Raw genomic sequence first — 22,165 nt, 5'->3', positions numbered from 1 at the left:
ATGAATCTTACGGTAACCACAAACCAAAAACCTATTATAAATACATAAAAAAATGAAAAAAAAAAAAAAAAAGGAATCCAAATCTATCACTAAGAAAGTCATCAATGTACAAGAAAAGAGCAACAAAAGAAGAAAGGAACAGAGAACTAAAACTAAAAAAACAACCAGAAAACAATTAATAAAACAGCAACAAATACATACCTATCCACAATTACTTTAAATGTAAATGGACTAAATGCTTCAATCAGAGACATAGGAGGGCTGAATGGATGAAAAACAAGACCTCTGCTTATGCTCCCTACAAGAGAGTCACTTCAGATCAAAAGACACACAGGGTAAAAATGAAGGGATGGAAAGATACTGCATGTAAATGGAAATGAAAAGAAAATCTGGAGTAGCAATACTTACATCAGACAAAATAGACTTTAAAACAGACTGTAACAAGAGACAAAGATGGACATTACATAACAACAAAGGGATCAATCCAACAAGAGAATATAACACTTGTAAATATCTACACACTGAATGTAGGAGTATCTAAATAGATAAAACAAATATTAACAGACATAAAGAGAGAGATTGACAGTATTACAATAATAGCAGGGGGACTTTAAAACATGCTTACATCAATGGATAGATCATACCGACAGAAAATCAACAAAGAAACAGTGGCCTTAAATGACACATTAGATTAGATGGACAGATATTTCCAGAACATTCCACCCGAAATCAACAGAATACACATTCTTTTCAAATGCACAGGGAACATTTTCCAGGATAGACCACATGTTAGGCCATAAAACAAATCTTGGTAAACTTAAGAAGACTGAAATCACATCAAACGTATTCTCTAATCATAGCAGTATGAAACTAGAAATCAATTACAAGAAGAAAACTAGAAAAAAACCATAAACACGTGGAAGCTAAACAACATGGTATTACACAATCACTAGGTTAATGATGAAATCAAGGAGGAAATAAAAAACATGTTCAAACAAATGGAAACAAAATAATCTGAAATCTTTGGGACACAGCTGTACTAAGAGAGAAATGCATTATGAAACGAGAAAAATCTCAAATAAACTATCTAAACTTACACCTAAAGGAACTAGAAAAAAAAAAAAAAAAAACAAAGCCCAAAGTGAGTGGAGGGATGGAAATAATAAAGAGCATAGAAATAAATGAAACAGAGACTAAAAAAATAATAGAAAAGATCAATGAAACTAAGAGCTGGTTCTTTGAAAAGATAAACAAAATAGATAAACCTTTAGCCAAATTCATCAAGAAAAAAAAGAGAGAGGACTCAAATAAATAAAATCAGAAAAGAAGAGAAGTGAACGCACACCACAGTAATACAAAGGACTGTAAGAGAATAGCATGAGTAGTTACACACAAAATTGATAACCTAGAAGAAATCGATAAATTCCTAGAAACAACATATAATCTTCCAAGAGTGAATTTCAGTTTTAATAATCTGTCTGTTCAGATTTTGTTTCTTCCTGATTCAATCAGTAACCAAAAAACTCTGACAACTGAAATTCCACGACTAGATGGCTTCATAAGTGAATTCTACCAAGCATCCAAAGAAGAATTAATACCTATCCTTCTCATACTATTCCCAAAAACTGAAAGGGAAAGCTCCCAAATTCATTCTGTGAGGCTACTAGCATTACCCCAATACCTCCCAGACCTGCCTGGACTCAAGGGACCCTTACCTCGCCGGCACTATGGAGCTGCTGGGCTATGCACCTGAGGTCTTCCTCGCTGGCCAAGGGGTTCAGCTGGTCCTGCACATCATACACGAACTGCTGCAGCGACATCAGCTGGTTGGGCCCGTTAAGCTTCCTCCAGGAAGGTAGCGTGGAGATGATTTTCTCACACAGGTGAGTCATCAGAGGGCAGACCTAGAACATGCAGGATGGGACAGGTCAATTTACAGCTGTGGGGACTCAGGAGGTGCCTGGATAGGTCGTCATCGGAACCATTTTTGAAATATTATTTCAATTTAGGCTAATTTTGGTAATTGGCTTTAAGTAGTTTTTTTAATCTTTTAACTTGGTTAAGTAAATCAGTCTATGTTACAGACTCTTATACTCAACACACCTTCCAAACGAAAAACCACAGCAGCCACACACTACACTGCATCATTCTCGGATCATAGTTTTTATTGCAGCTTAATTCCACACCCTATTCAAAAAAACAAAATTCCCAGGGGATAAAGGCAGTTAATTTGGTAAGTCCCAACTACCTGACCTCAGGAGTTGGGGGCGTGTGTGTGAAGCAGACATCATGCCGCACCCCAGCTCAAGGACTCCCAGGAGCCCAGACCTAATCCCATGGGAAGGGAGGCGCTGGGAACCCTTCTCAGACCACTGTTCCTGATCATTACCCATTGGTTTCTGTGACCAGGTTCTTCCAAGGCCCCACCAGACTACTCCCCACCCTCTGGCTATACCAGAGTGGGGCCCCATCAGAAAGCAAGGGCCAGGCTTCATGAGAGGAGAGGGTTCCTGAAAATTCCAAAAGCATGCCTGGAAGTGGAGCCTGGTGTTGGAAGAGCAGCACTGGTCAGCCTGGCGGGGGAGGGAGAGGCACATTCTCCTTGTTTATTCTCAGGCTTGGGCAGCAGGAACATCCCAGAAGGCATTTTAGCATTTTGCCATCGAAATGTTTGCACCTTTTTCACACCAATTTCAGAGAGCTTTTTGAATATTATGGATAATAATCTTTTATGTGTCAAATCCATTGAGAATATTTTCCCCAGTCTATCTCACCTTTTAACTTTGTTTATAGAATTCATTAGTCAGAAAAAAAAATTTTAACTTTTATGTTGTCAAACAGGTATAATTTCTTTGAAAACTTCTGGGGTTTTCTATCTTTATTTGAAAGGTTTCCCAAAACAGTCCCAAATTATACTAAATTGCATTCTCTTACATTTCCATTAAAGATATTATTTTATTGTTTTACATTTAAAAGCTTTACTGCACCAGAATTTATTTTGGGCTATGTAGTAATTAGGAGTTCAATCTTCTTTCTGGCCAATAGCCATTTGTGCTAGATCCCTTTTTAAATAAATATTTTCCCCATTAAATTGAAATAATATCTTTGTTTTCTATTCAATTTCTGTAGATATGATTTGCTTCTACACTCACTAGTGTATTCCACATATTTATTGGTTTATTGATTACAGATCCTCTATAGTTTTATTCATTCTTCTCTTGAAATTTTAAGATAAAAAACCCAGTCTTCTCAATCTCATTCAGATGCTAACTGGAACTATACTAAGTTTTTATAATTTGGGAAGCTGAAACATTGAATAAGATCTTAAGTAAGATCATTCAAGAACACAGTTTCATTCCATTTGTTCATCTATTATTTTACACCCATCAGTAAACATTGTTGGTAACTTCCTTCTACTTCTCTGTAGTTCCTAAATATTTTACAATAAGTTATTTTTGAATTGTTTTTATAATTTGTACAAAGCAATTTTACTTTTAAACAAATCACTAAAACTGTCAGAATTGCTGACACTCTAAGGTGGTCCACTTGGCCTGTAACAACCCCTTCCTCTCGCGGCCATCTCCTTGCTTCTCTGCTCTTCCTTCCTCATCCCAGAACAATGGGATAGAAACATGTCCACGCAGCCACCTCATACTGTGTCCCCTGAAAACCAAACGAAGAAGGCAGCATGAAGAGGCCCAAGTGGAGTGGTCACCGGATGGGCTGGGCAAAGGCTGGGTTCCCACCCTCTCCAGCTATACTCACCGAAACAATCTGACTCCGTATTTCTTGCAGGTGGTTTCGAAGCACCTTCATGTCCTTAGACCCAGAAGCCCCAGCATCCAGAACAAATAGCTTATTGGAAATGTGAAGATCGTTCCCAAACCTAAGGGAAGAGTGGTAGCCTCAGCAGAGTGATGCAGTCTTACCAGGTATTTCCACTACAGGCCTAGGCTCCCGCTGGCCAAACAGCTGGCTGGAGGCCAGGAAATTCTGGTGCCCTTGCCCCTCGCTGCTACTTTTGCTGGGCTCTGTAATGGTACACCGGGGTGGAAGCCTTGGAGATACCCATGTACTTCCGTCATATGGACGGGCGCCTCGGGTCCCACAAAGTGGCAGGAACACAGAATGCAAAGATACCAGCTGCCCTGATGCAGGAAAGGTGAGGCCTAATGTACTCACCTTGTAAGTCAAGAGAAGAGATGCTGTTGCAGTTGATAGAGTAAGAATAGAGGGATGACTATGAAAGTTACAACTTAGATCTAAAAATATTAGTAGAAGCCCTTTTTGCATATCAGGAAGATAACAGATGAATGTCTTCAGTTGGTAAACCGAAAACTTAGGTTACTAGCATACTACTACGTAGAGCTGCGGGTTCAAACTTTCTGTTGACATACACTATGTAGAAATACGTATTTTTTTACATGGTGATTGTGTGTATCCATATTTATAAGTGAAACACAAGTTTCATAAAAATACTTGACATGAAATGCATCCTGATATTCTCCATTCCACTCCACGCCACCCCACTTTAAAGAGTTGGTAAGGACCCCCTAAATGAATTTCGTGACCCACTAGTGGGTTACAACAGGTATTTTGAGAAATATTGATTACTGGTTTCATAATAATCACCAAAAAGCCCTGAAAGCTGAAACAACTAAAAGAACTAAGAATCTGATGCATAACATGGTAACAATAGTTGATAACAATGTATTTCATAATTGAAATTTGCTGAGAGTAGAACTGAAATGTCCTCATTGGAAAAAAAAAAGGTAAATATGTGAGCTGATAGATGTGTTAATGAACTTGATAGCGGGAATCCTTTTACAATGTAAATATGTATCAAATCACCGTGATGTACACTTTAAATATCTTACAATTTTATCTGTCAATGATACTTCAATTAAACTGAAAAAAAAACAAAAACACACCACACAATAACCAAAAAACATAAAACATTCATGTTTCGATAAAAATGAAAAATATAACAAAAATAGGCAACTGAGGAAAAGAGGCCTTTAGTTTCCTTAATTCCCTTCTCTGGTTCACAGGGCTTCGGTTGTATTCGGTTGTACCCTTGAAGACTCCAGGGGTGCCCCTTACCTGTTCCTGATCTCTTTCAGCAACGTGGTGTCTTTGTCATATCCAAACTCGCCTCCAGCGGGACGAGGAACGTTCATGATGTCGGCATGGGTGGCCACCAGGACAACTCGGAGTGGGTTCTTCAGCTTGCCACCGAAGGCTGGGGCAGAGAAAGAGCTGTCTTAGTGGTAGGTTCTCCTTTGTGACTGCCTCTCCTTTCCAGGGAAGGTGGGGTGTGCTGGCCCCAGACCCAGGCCATCTCTCCAAATGGACGTGCTACTGCCTGAAGAGGTAAGGGCCCTATGCCATTGTAACCTCTGGGCCCCAGGCCCAGCCAATAATAGATGAGCCTATTTCCTGGGCCTTAAGGAAAGTTGTTCAGAAATGGACCAGAACCAACCACAGAACACAGGGCAGCGTCTCAGATCTATCTCCAAAGAAGCCCTGCTTGCATGGTGAGGGGAGATCTAATCTCTGACCAGGGGGTCGCCCTTCACAAGACCAAAGAAAGCCCTATGAATGCAGCAACACCACCATGGGCATGACTCAAAAGAGAAACTCCTGTGATTCACACAGACAGAGCCTCTCAATTCTTGGAGCATTTAAGACAAACATATGAAAGAAAAAAAAAGAAGAGAAAGAAACAAAGAAATAAAGCGGTGGTACTCTGAGTAGGCTTAATCCCAGATTATTTGATTATTATATACGTTTCAAAGAAAAAATTGACTGCTGAGTTGGTATTTCACCAGAGAAAGCTGCTTGCTTTTGTTGTATGAAAAGAACAAAAGATGTTTATTCCACGCTATCTTCTCCTCTAGGATAAAGTTAAGGTAATGCATTCAGTCAATATGGTCCCTTTTCTTCCATTCTTGAAGGAACTACAGAATGGAGAGCTCATTATGAACCCATGAGGTAAAAGAGGTATTCCACTTTGCATGCAACAAAAATGATCACAGCTTTAAAATATAGAAAGAAAGTGAGAGATGGCTCTCAAGGAATAGCTCAGAATTGGGCCTTTGTGGCAGAAATGTGTGATCATGAAATAACTCCCTGCAGAACAAAATGAACAGCTGACCCTCAGGGAACTTACAGAGTGGAAATCTTCTAGTAGGAAGGAGTAATGAAGAGCACCAAGGTTGCCAGCCACAAGCTATAGAATTCAAGCATGGCCAGGGGTGCAAGGTCGGTGGGAAGGGCACTCACTCACTCAGGGATGCCTTAGCTTACCTACGGGTTCTTCAACTGGCACAAGAGACTTCAGGAAGCTGAGCCAGAAAATCACTTGATTCAACTGGATCTCATAGGGTTCTTCTAGACTAAACACGATGACATGGATTGATGTGGGGTCATTTGCAGCAAAATAGTCATAAGAACAGAAGTATACAGGATTTCCAGAGAACTCCCACACACTGAAATCGCCAACTCCTACAGAGAAAAATAAAGATGACGATTGTGAAATGCCACCACCAAATTTCAATCATGATTTTTCTTAGCACTTCAGGGGTTACTTATGTGTGGATCTACATATGTAACACAGACTTATCTGTATGATGTATCTCTATGTCTGTTCTCTATCCATGTCTTTCACCTATATATCTACACAGCTACCTATATCTATATCTGCTTATCCATTTCCTTAAATATGTATCTTCCTGTAATCTTCATGAGTATATCTGTATCTATATCTCTACCATACTTACTTATGTACCCGAGTGGTACGCGCGCGCACACACACACGCACAGTGTGGGTGTATGTATATGCCTATGAGCATACATAGAAATGTGTGTATACATATACACTTTGTTTTCCCCCAAAATATTGGTATATAAAAAACAAGCACCACCTGGGGAAAGAACAAATACCCATCATGTCCCTTACACTGAAGTATGAGTTATGCTACAGCATATCTCAATGGATCGCTGAACTCAGAAAGTCAGAGAACATATGTGATGAGATTTGTATCCTCAAAAAAATATACGTATAATTTCTTTTTGGAACATGACAGTGAATAAAATATTGAACATAAAAGTTATTATGAAGTGTAACCTTTATCTTGGTTAAATAGTGACTAAATTCATGTCCCACAGGGGAGGGAGCAACGTGTTCAGGTCAGACAGAAGCAGGCAGGCTGCCTGGTCAGGGGTTAAGATGTAATAGTTGATAGATGGGTCAAGCAGCGGTGGTGGGGCTGTTACTCCCCAACACCTGAGCTGTGGGTGCATCCCACGAATGCCCCCACCTCCACACTGCCACATCCCACCAGGACAGTGACCACCACCCACTGATCTTTGGGGCAGCATGGCAGGACCACTTAAGTTATAGGATTTCAGGCTTCCTTTCCCTAATTGTTCCCCTTGGTGTGTATTCTATGCCAGCAAGTCTGTAGTCCAGAATCATTTGGGAAGAGCCACCGGGCTTTTTTGGAGCCTCTTCCTGGACCACAGGCACTCCTGGGGGGCACAACCCTCTAAGCCTGGCAGCCGAGGTCTAAGCATGAAAAGTTCTGGAACAGAGAAATAGGCCATTTGAGCACTGGGAACAGTGGTAGCCAGAGTTGGGATGGGGGGAGGCCTGTGGAGGGGCAGGATGTGAGGGCAGGGAGGGTGGGTGCCCAGGACATGCTTCTCCTGTGCTGCAAACCTCTTTGAGCTTTGCTCAAAGAACACTCAACTTTTAAGAGAAGAACACGTGCACGGACTTTCATTCTATTCTGTTAGGTCCAGTGGTTCTCAAAGTGGGTTTCCCAGACCAGCAGCAGCAGCAGAGCTTGCTGAGACAGAAGCTCTGGGGTGGGGCCGGCAGTCTGTGTTTTCACAAACCTCTCCAGGGATGCGCATGGTGCTAGGGTTTAAGAACCATGTCTTCACACACCGAGTAGTCTATTTCTCCCTGGGTTCAGGATAACAAAAGGGTCATCCTGAAGATGCCCCCAATTGCCATTATCTGATTGTCTCCCTGTGCCAGATGCTGTACCAGGCCCTTTACTAGATCCTTACCAATGAGGGAACTGAGTCTCAGAGAAATTGCTTTGTCCCTGCTCTAAACTGGGTCTCAACAAGTCAGGGGCTCATGTTCCAGTGAGTTGGGCCCAGCTGGGGACACTGGAGCTCCAGGGGGTGCTCCAGGGAAGACACAGTGGTTGCTGTAGGAGGGAAACCATCGCTGGTAACATTTAAAGCTTCACCCCCTTGGAAATGTTCGAGAGCAAAGAACACACTTGAAATTTTGCTTATGGAAAAAAAAATTGCCTGTGTCTATCAGAGCATTAGCCATTAGCGTCAATGTATTTTAAAATAATTCTTCTTGGGTATATCAAACTGCTAGAGGGACTGTACTTTATGAGATTTCCCATCTAAGTAGATGTTTAAGCTCTACTTTAAAAAATATATTAATTAAATGATAAATATCTAACTTAAAAAAATGAATATATAAAATTACCTAGTCTAAAAATAAAAAGAAAAATGACACAATGTTCTACACCTGAAACTAATATAATATTGTATGTCTGCTGTAATTGAAAAATGAAACAATTAAAAACTATAAAAAAATTAATTTACTTGACAGTCATTTATGAAGCACCTACTGTGTGCCCAGTGCTTTGCTACGTATAGAAGACCCCAAGGTGTTTAGCTTTACTTTTGAGGGGTATTAACCAGCCCTGCTTCTGCCCGGGGTCACTCCCAGTTATCACCACACTGGCCTTCCCTCTGGCCTTTGTGGGGTGTGGTAGATGCCCACTGGGGCAGGCTCCCTTAGGGGAATGACTTATAGCCGTGGCAAAAGGGCACTTGAGGTCCTCTTCCGTTAAGGCGGGTGGGACATACCATTCAAATAGGCGTTCTGGATGTCGATGGCCTTGGTGGACTGGTCGTCGGCGGAGCAGTGTGGGTGGTGGGCTGGGGCCACGAACACCTCCAGCATGCCTTTGGTGAGGCCCGGCTCGAACATCATGCTACGGCTCCTCACACTCACGTTCTCGCAGCCCGGATACAGGTTGTTGATGCTCATGGAGACTGCAGGCCAGAGAGGAAGCAGGTTAGGCCTGCACAGGGGAGTGTGCGCACTGGCTCTCCCTCCCAACCTTTGCTCAGGTGTTGTCCTTTTCCGGGACACTGTCTCTGTCCCCACTCCACTCCTGCTTCAGGCCGGGTTGTGTGTGTGTGCGGCCCTCGTGTTGTTCTGTGTAGCAACATTTCCCAGAAACGTTGCACTGATTCTTTGTTTGCTCCTCCTCCCATGTCTCTTTCCTGTGCTGCTCTGTGCTAAGAGGCTGACTCCATGGACGGCATCTCCCAGGCTTGCTTGCCATGTGCCGCTGGTGCCCGTCAGCCAATGGGAGGCACTGCAGAAGCTGGGAGGAGAAAGGCCGAGGTATTTCTTCCCTCCTCACTGCTTGCTGCTTCCCTGATACCAATTGTGTCTCTTTGACTCTAGGTCCCCAGTGCCTTTAGCTTCAGCTTTTCCAGGAACACGATTTCTTCCTCTTGTCTTTACAGCCCCAGGGCAGATAAATTCTTCCCTTTGTTCCTAACCTCCAGATACTTCACTATCTTATGTATGTTCCTGTGAATTTTGCCCACGACTCTGAACTTTCATTAAAATCCCCTGTAGGACGCTGACTGATGTAGATGAGACGAGTACCACTCTGGTACATGAGATTGTTTGGGGTTGAATGCAAAATGATTTTAGACAGTAGCAGGTCATGGCATTAAATAGTGCTGAATCCACAGTGAGAAAGTTATTCCTTTTAAATTCCCCTGAAGGCCTCTGAATTGCTCTAGCAGCACTTCTCAATCTGTGGCATTAAGTCTTCAGCATCTCTTCAATCCTCGCTAATGTTGCCTTTTAATAAAGAAGGAGTGGGCAACAGTATAGAGCTAGGTTTTATCACATTATTTGCTGTTGATTACATTTGTTTTATTTATGGCAGTGGTATTTACTGGTTTTCCATTGATGGTAAGGATGTTAACAATTTCATTTTCAAATCAATGTGTTTAAGCGAATAAAAAGAATGAATCAGCTTAACAAATATTATAGAAATAATAGTGGTGACATTCAAGGGGAAGCAGTTGAAAGGACAGTATGTGTCCCCTGCGTCAGGGCGCAGAGCCTGTGGATCCCCAGGGAAGGCATGCTGTGCTCACTCACTATCATGTTGTTTGCTGGCTTGCTCGTCTCTCCCAATAGAGTTGAGAAGGCAGGGCCGGTCTGTCTACTTTAGGGCTAGGACTTGGGGCAGCCAAAATAGGGGTTCCATAAGTGCACCGAGGGAGGGGCCCAAATGAGCTGAATTGTACTCTATAGATAGTACTTTTGGTTCACAGTTAATAGCAACAGACATTGCAAGATACGAGAGAAATGACCATTTCACCTGAGTGACCTGACTTTAAAATTGGTGAGCCAAACACCAAGGTAACCCCTTGTTTAAAGATCAAAGATTTTAGACTGAGGGCATGGCCAAGGGGACTATGCAAGGGTGGGGGTTGGGTGAGGATAAGAAAAGTGGAGCTCAAGGGCAGGGGCCCGTACACAAGTAGGAGGAGGGACAATAAGATGGGAAGAGTTAGTCATACATATTTGTGTTTCTTTTCTGATTATATAAGTAGGCACTTGGCAAACAGAAACATAAAGAAGAAAACAAAATGAGTATTCTCAATGGCAGTGTGGTTGACATTTTAGTGCATTTCTTTGCAGATTGTTACTCCAGGTCTGATCAAAGGTATGGAGGTTCACAAGAATGGGTTTGTCCATTTCCCTGTGCCATGAAACCTGTGTCCGGGGACGACCACTGTCAGGGACAAACCTGCCTGAGTGGCACTGTGGGCTCCTGCTTGTCCAGGGCTGCCAACAAAACCTGGGACACGACAGACATTCTTGTACCTTGCAGACATTTGCGTTTAGAGGATAAAAGGACAGGATTTGTATTCAGTATTATTAAAATAGTTTCACAGGGAAACATTGAAATCATAGAGGAAAAACTTATATTTTTTGCTAACTACTGGCCCCGGTGGTAAAAAGGAGCAGGCCCGATGGAGAAGCCACTCACAGCCTGGTCAGAAAAGACTTCCTCCCACATGATCTTCTCTGGTGAGAGCTAGCCACAGTCTCCTGAAACTTTCCTCCTGGACCCTCGCTCCTCCACTGACACTGGGCATTTCCTTTCTACTGTAGAAGCACAATGCAACGGATCCGACACATAGCTGGCCATAGAGCGAGTATGTGTGTGGCAGCTAGACAAGCAGTGTGGGGCAGACCACCATGTGCCCTGAGGGATTGCAGGCAGGGGCGGACCTGTTCCATCCAAGCCACCTGGTCCTATCTCCTGGTTGGTGGCTCAGCCTTTAGCCTTCAGTGTTTTCAGGAGATGGCAACACAAAGGGCCAGCTTTCTTAAGGCTAACAAGCTCCCTGCTGTCACAGTGACATAAATATGCCCACGTGGGCATCTCTCCGGGAAAGGAAAAAGGCCTGACCATTCTAACAGACATCATGGGTGTCCAGAGTGCTGGTCTGGGGCATAGCAGAGCATGACCCACAGGCACAAGCAGTGCCACTCTGAAGTGACAATATTGCTGTTTCTGGAAACAGACCTTCCCTGGAGGCCATAGCCCCTCACTAGATCCTGACCCCTTTCCCAGCCCAGTTTCCCCCAGGTGGCCCTCGTGTCACCTCTTATTTGTGCCACACACTGCTTTTCCAAGGACGCCCTTAGTGCTGTTTTGTAAGAGCCAGGAAGTAACTGGTGAGCTGCCTGGACTAGAGCTGGTGGGGTCCAGGCCCTGGATGCTGCCTGCCCCTGCACCGGGCAGGAGGGCCTGCTACCGTGCCTGCAGGCAGAGCTCCTGGCTCTTCCCAGGTCTCAGGCAGGTCTAGATTTAGCCGAAGATGAGTCCTCTCCATTCCAGAGGCTGGACTGCACAGAAACTTTACCCATCCCTTGGAGCAGATCGACCACCTGGGCATTAAGCAATGCAGGCCTCTATGGGACACCTGCTAGGCCCTCCAGGCCACCTGGATTTAGCTACACAGAACTGGGACTGAATTCCACCTCTGACATTGAGTAGGGATGACCTTGGCCTTGGGGTCACACACTCCAGTGCATTCTTGAAATGCACAGGGCAAAATTTCATGCATGGGGTGGAGGAGTCTTCTTCTGAGCTCCCTCTTTGGTCTGTGGGACTCAGATTTAGGGGACTGGGTGGAGAAGGGGAATGCAGAGCTTGTGCCCCCCTCAGTGGGGTAGCCGCCCTCCTCCCCACTAACCGGCACCAGGCAGAAACGTGAACCCAGTGTGGCCAGAACTTCTCCTTTTCCACAAGAGGAAAAGTAACTGGCTTGTTTGGTGAAATCTCTTTAGATTTTTAAGTGTTGGCAGCTTATTCAATTTTTTTCCTTCCACTCCCTCACACAACACAAACTGCAGCTTGCCAGGCTGCTGGGTTTCAGCCTCTATTTAGGCAGAAACACCTATGTCTCTGAACCTTGAGTTCTTTTTCTCTGAGATGGGTTTATGACACAACCTCATAAAGTTGTGAGACTCCAATGAGATGATATGTGTGCTGCACCTGGAAGACAGGTCAGCACTAACTATGCTTATCTCATATGTGCCTTTCTATACTTTCTTGCTTCTACCTTTCGTTTTTGTTTCCAAGGAGCGGCAACTATGCCAGCTGAACAACCGTTTGGTGTTCCCTTGGCCTTCTCTCATATCTTTCCCGCATTTGTTACTTTCTTCAGTCTTGCAAATCCCCGAATGGACTTTTCTTTTAGACAAGTGACCACAGAGAGCAGAGCTGTGCTTCCTGAGGGGACATTAGCTCCTGGGAGAAGGGAATACATTTTGAAGGTTTTCTCCTTTCAGTTCCTTCTGGTCAGAAAGACAGCATCCTCTGGGACCACAGGACCCCAGAGAGGTTCTAAAGAACTAAATTCCACGGGATACAAGATAGAGCAGTGTTTACATCCTAACAGTCCTTTCAGAGAAGCCTGGGCACCACTCAGAAGTTACCTTGACATAAAAAATTGAGAGTTCAATGAGGGAAGACAGCTCTGAACCAAGGTTACTAAGAGACCAAGAGAAATAGCCTCCCCATGAGACCTGCTGTGTCTCTGTGCTGATTGTACCTGGGGTGGATCTTTTGGTCCAAAGGGTACATCGTCCTTGAGAGAATCTTCTGTCACTGAGCCCTGTGACCCAAGTTTCTCTACGCACTGGCTGAAGGATGTTATTATACATGATGAGACTTACTGATAATCTGGCCATCCTGAGTCAAATTTTATCAGAATCTATGTCCAGATTCTTCTAGATATGGAAAATTGACCACAAGTAAGATGAGTGAAGAGATATATTACTTCTGAGTGGTAGTGTTGATCAGCAGATAAAAAAATCTCTTCCTTGACGGGAAGCCATAGGCCACTTGATGTGTGGCTGGTTCAGTTTAGTTCACGGGACCTGGGCCATAACCTTCATACCCAATGAGCACTTACAAAAATCCCAGATCACAGGTCCAAATAGATCTCTTTATTCTTTGTCTCTCTCTGCCTTACACACACATACGCACATGTGCACCGTCTCTCTCAGCCCCCAACACTGGTTCAGGCTAGAGTGACCTTAACTCACAGCAGGAGAGAGCTGGCTCCCTCTAGGGGTGACACTGGAACTGCCAGAGAAGCTGACCTTCAGCTAGAAATACTGGCAAGATTACAGTGTAAAATGGGAAACGTGTGCACACACATGCCCTTACTCAGGAGTTGTAAGTGGATCAATAAGCACTGACGCAGGAGCCGGACACTTGATGGACTGACTGCCAGCTGTGTGGCTCTGAGCAGCCTGTTTGACCCCTGAAGGCCTTAGTAAAATGGTGACAAAAATAACCCGTAAGTCTGTCCCATGGATGAAATGAGGTGTCACGCGTACACATTTTGCTCTGTTCCTGACATACAGTTAGTGCTCCATAAGTATTAGTAATTTGTGTTAGCAACTTTATAATCATTCTAATCATAAATCCATTTGTTACTTTTTTTCTCCAAGTTTCAATTTTATTGCTGTGTTCAGAGAAAACAAGTTGAAAGGGGCATGTAAACCTCAGTCAACTGTCTCCCCCACACTAATGCTCCCCAGACCTTCTTCCTGATGGGGAGAGGAATTACATAGAAACACAAACTGGAAAATACTGGTTTTCAACCTAGGGAACAGATATGACACTTTGTAACATTATGTGCAGAAAACGTATCTAAGGCACAAAGATTCAAAACAGACGTTGTTTAGGAAAATCTTTGAAGGTTCTATTCTTATCTTCCCTAAACTTAAGTCCCTTGTTCTAAAGGAGATTTCGGGAGAGATAACACCCAGGTTGCACAAGTTCCTCTTGCCCACTGTGGGTGTTTCTCCCTAGGGAAGGACAGGTAACCTGCAGTTCTGGGTGTGAATCCACCACTAATTGTGTCTGCAGAAGGTGAGGAAAGACAGCAAAGTCTGTTTCCCACCCAGGGAGCACGTGAGTGGAGGGCCCAACCATGAATACCATGAATACCGTTAAGGAGGCTTTCAAAACCACCAACCAACTTGGAGATGTGCAGGAATGGTACTCCCACATGAATCCCCTTGTGTTGCTCTGTGTTCTTGCATTTCTGGGTGTGCCCACAGCCTTCCAAGAAAAAAGCATGGGGGTGAGGACCCTTCCTGGGGCCAACATTTGATCTGTGCAATCTAGAGCCAGTGTTAGTCCAAGCTTTGTGTCCTCAATGGCAGAGTCTCGAGTAAAACATGACACAAATCTGCTATTTGCACATTTGTGATTTTGGACCTTTGTGTCTGTGGCCATGACTTCAGTGAGGCCCTTTCCTTGCTATTCCCAGGGAAGTTTCCAATTATTGGGCAATAGGGGGGCAGTTACAAGGCCCACAGCTGGCCTAGATCACACCAGAAAGCCCCCAAGGCAGTGGGATCTGGTCCACCTGGGACCAAGCAACCACCACAAAGCCATCACTCATTTTAGACCTTGACCGCAGAGAGGGCAAAAGTAAGCACCTATTGGGGAGACAGAGCCCAGGTGGAGGTGCCTACCTGCTGGCTTGGAAGCCAGGGGCGAAGGTGGGAACCTGGTGGAGTTGGTGGAGGAGAGTCTGGGCCGGCGTCTCCTGAAGAAGCTCCTCAGCAGCCCACACTTGAGAGACTCCACCAGGGTGGTCTTCCCAGACCCCGAGTGCCCGAACAGCTTCAGTTTGATTCTCGGTTGCAGGTTCTGCGTGGGTCTCAGCTGCTGGATGAAGAGTCCTCGGTGTGTATCCTGAACACAGATGAAAGAGGGCCTGTTAGTCACAGAAAAAGAAAAGGTCCTGAGCAAGTGGCAATGCTGATTCCCTGGGTTCCAAACCTCCGGGCTGCATCCACCCCGGTCTGTTAAATTTATTCATATTGTTCTGTCCTCATTAAGTGTTTAAAAAATTCATGAAGATGCACATAACACACAATTCACCACTTGAACCATTTTAAAGTGTACCATTCAAGGGCTTTTAGTATATTTTCAATGTTGGACCATCACCACTGCTATCTAGTTCCAGAGCATTTTTGTCACCCCAGAAGGAGACTCCGCTTCCACCAGCAGTCACTTTCCATTCCCCTCTCTGCCCAGCCCCTGGCAACCATTGATCTGCTCTCTGTCTCTATGGATTTGCCAATTTCCATTACATTTTGATGCATAATGAATTGGGTGGAGCAATTCCTGTGAAACAGGGTCAGCCCTGTGAGACTGGCCAAGGGCACCTGCTCCTATCTGTGTGATGGTACACGGTGCTCCTGTGATGGTACATGATGAGGACAAGAAGGGCATTATGCGGTACAAAGCTAAATCATGGGGAAGGGGCCAGGGGACACGATGACCTTTCCACTTTCTTCTTGCTCAGTCCTACAGGGAGAAGCAGGAGTCTCCCCAACCCCAGTTAATTCACATTCATTCATTCATCAGCATGTCTGGACAGCCTCCCATGGGGTAAGCACAGTGCGGGGAACAGGAAGGTCTAGACCTGCCTGAGATCCGTGGTCTTGGGGAAATACACACATGTGAACACTCTGACATCAAATATAACATGAATTCTTTGGATGGGATGGTGTTTGCAAGGTGCTCTGTGCACCCAGAGTGCTCTACATAGTGGGACATCGATCATGCCACGCTGGTTCCATCCTGTCTCACATACCAGCCTTGGTTCACCGTCCCAGCCTGGCTTCCGGCTCTGCTCTGTAACAAGGACCTGTGGGAGCGGCGACGTGCAGCCTGAGATGGATTCCTTTTTCTCTATCCAGGCTGATCCCCTCTGCTCTGGCCTGTTAACTTCCATGCATCCTAAGAGACTATCTTGCTGTGATCTTTCCCAGACGTTTCCTCCCTGGCAGGCTCAGGCCCACACATGGTTCTCCATCATGACCCCGTAAGACTGCAGGGTAATTGTTAAGCAGTCTCCCCCTATACTAGGAGCCAACCTGAGGGGAGAGACGGTCTCCCCAGCACCTGGCTTGCGTAGGGTGCTCAATAAAAAGGCGTGGTATAAATGATTTGACTCAGATGTGATCCATGCAAGAGTGTTTCAGAGGTAAACGCCTTTCTTTCTGTCTCAGTGTTATCTCAGACCTGGCTGTACCGTTGCTACCAGTTCTAAATCTTGGAAGGTGCCAACGTTCCTCCCCCCCATTTTCTATTGGTAAATTGTGACCCCTCTTTCAACAGGGCAACACTGCCACCTAGCCGGCATTTAGGAAATGTGTAATGGCATTTTTAGTTGTCACTGTTGAGTGATGCTACTACCTATTGGTGGTGGGTCGTAGGTGCCCGGACATATACTGAGCAGTAAGAATTCTCCTGGGCTGACTTCTGAATGTCTGCTGAGTATTTATAGAGGAGATAAACTTGTTTATGATCACCTGAGTTTAGGACTTAAGTGCATCATTGTACATATGACCCAGAGGGTTTTTTGTGGGGGGCGGGGGCATGGTTTAATGCCTACTGAGTTTTCCAAGAATGCAACTATTTTATAAATTGGTGGAAAAATACATGTAATTTTGATTTTCATGCGCTTTGTCCTTGCATTTCTGAAAATCCTTGTCAACAGATAAGCCCATGACCCCCTGAAGCAAATCTACCTTCTTCCCTCATTCGATTTAACCTTCAAAAGCAGCCCTTTTATCTTCCCTTGAAATCAAGCCATCCTGCTCACACCTCCACCGCACGGTGAGCATTGAACTTCAGTCAATGTCCCATGAGCGTTGCCTTCCATTTTGAGTATCTCAATGAGTAGATTAAAAAGTTCTCTACCTATTTTGTAACACAGCTTCTTAACACACACAGATCCGTCGTGTGGAGCTGATGTTTGCTACGCCTGAGACAGGGGAATGGTAGAAAACCTGCTTGGGCTTCACTGGATCCTTGGGGCACTGTGCAATTAATGGGCTTGGGGCTTTTCTGTGTCCTGCCCTATTGATCTTGACACTTTCCACTTTGGCCAATACATCTGTCCTGTGTGAAGAAATGAGGGCACAGTCATCTCTTCTGCATGAGTTTCACAGGCCCGTCCACTCTGATGAGACTTCAGCAATGCCACCCCTCGGACGCTGTGACTGCCCCGGCGTGCTTCCAGAAGCCACTCTGAAGCAAGGCTGGCTTGCTCCTGTGCATCTGAGAGAAGTCCTGTCTGTGCCTTGCTTACCGCTGCCCACGCCTCAGAGGACAGTGCCCTCTCCTTTGAATTCCACACAGAGATGTGGTGCCCGGAAGCTTTTGGCATTCTGTTTCCCGGGCCAGCTCCAGACATGGAGGCAAGAGGGAAGAGGCAGGCTGTGATGCAGACTGTTTGTCCTTACTCCAGGGAGGTCCTCTGAGCCCTCAAGGCCCCAACCTGGGCTGTGTCCTTGGCCCGATTAGTCCAGTTTAGTGAAAATCACCCCCTTGATATTTGATCAAATTGCTCAGCCACCATCTTTGATATCTGATCCCCCCTGCTTGTCCTCAGCAAGAACCCTGTTGAGTCTGTATATTGCAACCTTTAAAATGTTCCATTGCCCTGCTGCTTCAACATCCCCGAACAGGCTGTGAGCACCTACCCAGACCCACCAATATGATAAGGTGGTCCCTGCTATAAGTTTCCCTTCCTATCCTCCCAACTGTGACTCACTGACATTCAAATGTACCAGTGACACCACCACACCTTTTTTTGTGTACCCCACCCTGATTCCCAATAAAGGTCCTTGCCATGGGTCCTCTTTGCTTCTCCCACCTGGTGGAATTCATGTCCTCTGACTCCCTTCTTGACTCCTATCTCTCTGGGACCTGTGAGTATAAGAAAAGTTGTTTTCTCCTGAGCCTCCCCTCTTCCTCCTCTTGTGGCCACACCTGGCTGACCATCTCGTAGAAGAAGGATGCAAAGCACTCGGTCTAGCAAGAGGCCTCCTGGCCTTGATGTTTCCTCTTAGCAATTTTCCATCCCTGGACCCCGCCCTGTCCTTGGCTATAAATGTCCACCTGTCATTATTGGAGTCAGAGTTGAGTTGATCTCTCTCTTCTGCTACAAGCCCTTCCTCCAGTGACCCCTGAATAGAGATGCCTTACCATCCTTAACAAGGGTCATGAGTTATTTTTTAGCACCTGGAGGCCTGGAGACAGACGCATTTCCGGCCTGCAGCAGTAACGCCCATGTGTACGACATCTCCCAGCTTACATTGTGCCATCACTCACACTTCTTGTTTAAACCTCAAAAAAGTCTTTGTAGTTAACATGGTCATTCTTCCTTTCAGATGAGCAAACTGAAGCTCAGCGAGGCCAAGGCATTTCCTCAAGACAAACACAGATCTCACCACCCGGTCTTCTTTCTACCACCGCTGCTGCTGAAAGGGAGGTGGAGAGTTTCTCACAAGCAGGGGGACAAAGGGAGAAACAAAAATTTGCGAGGTGAGGGCAGAATCTCAAAGCAGGGACGTGTGAGTTACAAGCCCTGAAGAACTCCCAAGGAGGGCCATTTCCAGTTTGCCCACTCGGAATACACTTCCCAGTTAGTGTAAGGTCTCCAGTGCAATGCTGCCTTGGGGGTATTTCGATTTACAGTAATATTTATAACTCACTGCTACCAAAAGGCAGATAGAATGAGCAGGGGCCCTCCCTGCTCTGGATTTGCACAGACAAAGGGCACATCTCACTGCAGCTTCTCTTTTTTCCCTAAGGAAATGACTTGGCTTGCGGGCCTGTGATAGTATCTCCAGTGTCCTCAGGGAGCTGTGGGAGGCAGAGGAACGTCAATTCTTGATCAGAAATAGCCAGTCTTGATCTGAAGGAGCTGTGCTCATCTTAGAATCACTTACAAGTTCACACGCTGTTTCCCAAATAATAACCGCCCTCAAGAAATCTTGTTTTTTCCCCCAAGAAAATCCTGCTTTGCTGGAATCACAGCTCGATGTATGATGTCCTCAATTCAGGGAGATCATATGAACACACACATGCACATTCTCTCCTCTCGAGTGGGGATGAGGGACAGCAGGTGAGAAAAGGATTTCGAAGCCAAAAGAGATAAATGGACCTCAGCTGTCCCACTTTCCCCTCCTGTCCTCTGCCCAGGGCCTCTGCTCATCCCCCTGGTCCCTCCTTTTCCCTTCCACCAGGAGCTGCTGGCCTGAGCTGGGACTGACTTGCACTCCACCTTGCCTTTGGGAAGATAAGTCAGGAAACTGCCCTCTATCAAGACTGACAGAATCTGCCATAATCTTGACGGGTCAGGAAAAGCGAAATATACCTACGTCTTCTCCTTTGTAAGGAAATCTAACCTCCTCCTGCTCACTAAGAACCTTGGGGAATCTGAACACAACCGAATTTGATATAGATGTACAGGACACAGAGAAGTTTCTGAAATCTCTCCCCACCTGGTGGGCAGCGCATTTTCACTTTTCACCATCAGATGGTGCAGCAGGGGCAGGGCGGGTCTGACCAGTGTCCCCAGGAAGGCAGCTCCCATGAACCTAAAAGTGTGTGTGTTCTTCAACGCAGACTAAGGTTTTGATGTGAAAAGGGTTGGAGGCACATGCTGAGTTGTTCCTGACTAGCTCTGAAGGTGGGACAACATTAATTTCTTTGGACTAGCGATGTCCATGGTCTATATTTAACAGGAGCTGCAAGATCACACAACCTGGCCTGGTCAAGCCCTCACTGCAGTAACACTGCCCGAGGCGTGGGGAGTTGGGACTACTGTATTCCCTAAATTCTGGCTCATGAGTTGAAATAGTTTCCTGCTTGTGTCCCCCATGGCACCCCCTGGGCCAGCAGGTGTGGTTGGAAGGGTGTCTAGGGGCGTGGGCATCTTGCATGCAAGGCTGCCAGGGTTGGAAAGAGAGGGGGAAAGCAGCATCGAACACGAAGGACTCAAAATTCTAAACCAGAACACATTTGTGAGCTTTAATCATTTACACAGGCATGTGAGCCTCCATTTTTATTCTTGCCCAAGGCTCACAAAGTAACAGCCTGGACAACCCCAGTCCAAGCACCTTCATATTTCACCTGGCCACCAAGACCATCTTCTATCCGGTCCACCTGTCTGAGCAATGAGAGGCAAGTTCCTAAAACCTAAGTCAGATCATGCTCCCATTGGCTTAATACACCTGGACCAAATCTCAGTCTCCTTACCAAGGTCTGCAAAGCTTGGCCTACCTCTCTGGTCAGATGACCTTGGCCATCACCCTGTGCCCAGATCACTGTGCTCGAGCTCTGGAGCCAGCCTGGTCTGTGTCTAGGGACACACCCAACTCTACGGCCTCACGCCTTTTGCACTTGTTATTCCCTCTGCCTTCCACCAGCCCCTCTGGTTGCCTCCTCTTTCTTGTCCTTCAGGTGTTGGTTTAAATGTCACCAGAGAGACATCCCCTGACCCACCAGTGGAAAGTAGCTGCCACCCACTTTCATTTCATCCTATTTGAATCTGCTGCACTTACACCAGGGGACAGTGAACCTTTCTGTGAAGGGTCAGGTGGTCTCTGTTGGGACTTTTGAATTCAGAAACCAGCCATAGAAAACAGTCAATGAAGGGTATGGCTGTGTTCCAATAAAACTTTATTTACAAAAACAGGGGGTGGACCAGCTTTGGTTTATAGGCCATTGCTTGCCACCCCCTAACTCACCCTATCTAGCATTTTTCTTATTTGTTTATTGCCTGAGTCTTGCTTCTTCTAGTCACTGATCTCTCTGATACCTAGAACAGTTCTTGGCATATGGTTGGTAGTGTGAATATCTTTTAAATAAATATTATTTGTTCACTGCTTTGCTCTTTAAAGCTCTGGTAAACCTCAGTTTCTAGTTTCCTTTCTTCCAACAAGTTTTCCCCCTGGAAATTTAGTTTCACTCTCTCATCAGTAAAGATGACTAAACATCTGCTGATTGACAGGAAGAGCATCCTGCAATCTGGGAAAGCCTGATAACTGCATGGAGAGGTGACATGGCTTTCTGCATGTGGCAGGATGCAATTAGACCCAGCACTGATGGAGCAGCAACTCTTAATTATGCAAATGCAGCTTACTTCTGAATTTTTAATTCTGGGCAAACTCCCAACTTTGTCCTCTTCGAAAATATTCCTGGGCACTTTTCTCACTGTCTAGTCTTAGGCTTAGGAAAAGCAACTACTTCCAATAACAGCTTATGAAAAATTTGATTAGAAGGACAACCAAACAAAATGAAAATAAACCAACTCCCCTGTAGTATTTTAAAATCAGATAAAAATGAGACTTGCAGTGATAGTAAAATGGAGGCTGATGCAAAATCTAAGTGCGTCTCCCCTTCGGTCACCTATTATAACAAGCACCCCTCCTTTTTTTCTAGAAGGAGAATTGATTTGACTAAGCAATAGCACAGATCTTGGGCAGGTTGGAGGGCTCAACTGGGCTTTTGTTTAGTGGTGGGGGCGAGCACAGGGGCAAGTAGGAGAGGCAGCTCCTGTTTGGTAAGAAGTGTGGATGTAAAGGGGCCAGATACTAAACCCGACAAGCTCAGGGGAGGCCTGCATAGCAGGCCTTACAAACTCAGAGACCAAAAGTAACCACAAGGGATGGTCTGAACATCAA

The 22,165-nt window shown here is 45.3% G+C and overlaps 1 protein-coding gene across 4 annotated transcripts in view; it reads right to left on the bottom strand.

Moving 5' to 3' along the window:
• DAPK1 (death associated protein kinase 1) overlaps positions 1-22,165 on the bottom strand; it is a 163,208-nt gene that overhangs the window by 5,521 nt on the left and 135,522 nt on the right. For all 4 annotated transcript variants that reach the window (XM_019734045.2, XM_019734028.2, XM_019734018.2 and 1 more), the window contains exons 20-25: positions 15,149-15,371; positions 8,908-9,096; positions 6,310-6,507; positions 5,104-5,242; positions 3,766-3,886; positions 1,716-1,904 (exon numbers count right to left, since the gene is read on the bottom strand). In XM_019734045.2, the coding sequence (XP_019589604.2) occupies positions 1,716-1,904; positions 3,766-3,886; positions 5,104-5,242; positions 6,310-6,507; positions 8,908-9,096; positions 15,149-15,371 (1,059 nt within the window). The remainder of the gene's footprint in view (positions 1-1,715; positions 1,905-3,765; positions 3,887-5,103; positions 5,243-6,309; positions 6,508-8,907; positions 9,097-15,148; positions 15,372-22,165) is intronic.

Source organism: Rhinolophus sinicus, linkage group LG04 (genome assembly GCF_036562045.2).
Source record: "Rhinolophus sinicus isolate RSC01 linkage group LG04, ASM3656204v1, whole genome shotgun sequence".
In the NCBI taxonomy this organism is placed as follows: Eukaryota; Metazoa; Chordata; class Mammalia; order Chiroptera; family Rhinolophidae; genus Rhinolophus; species Rhinolophus sinicus.
The sequence above is the reverse complement of the archived record's forward strand: the minus strand, read 5'-3'. Positions and strand labels throughout refer to the sequence as shown.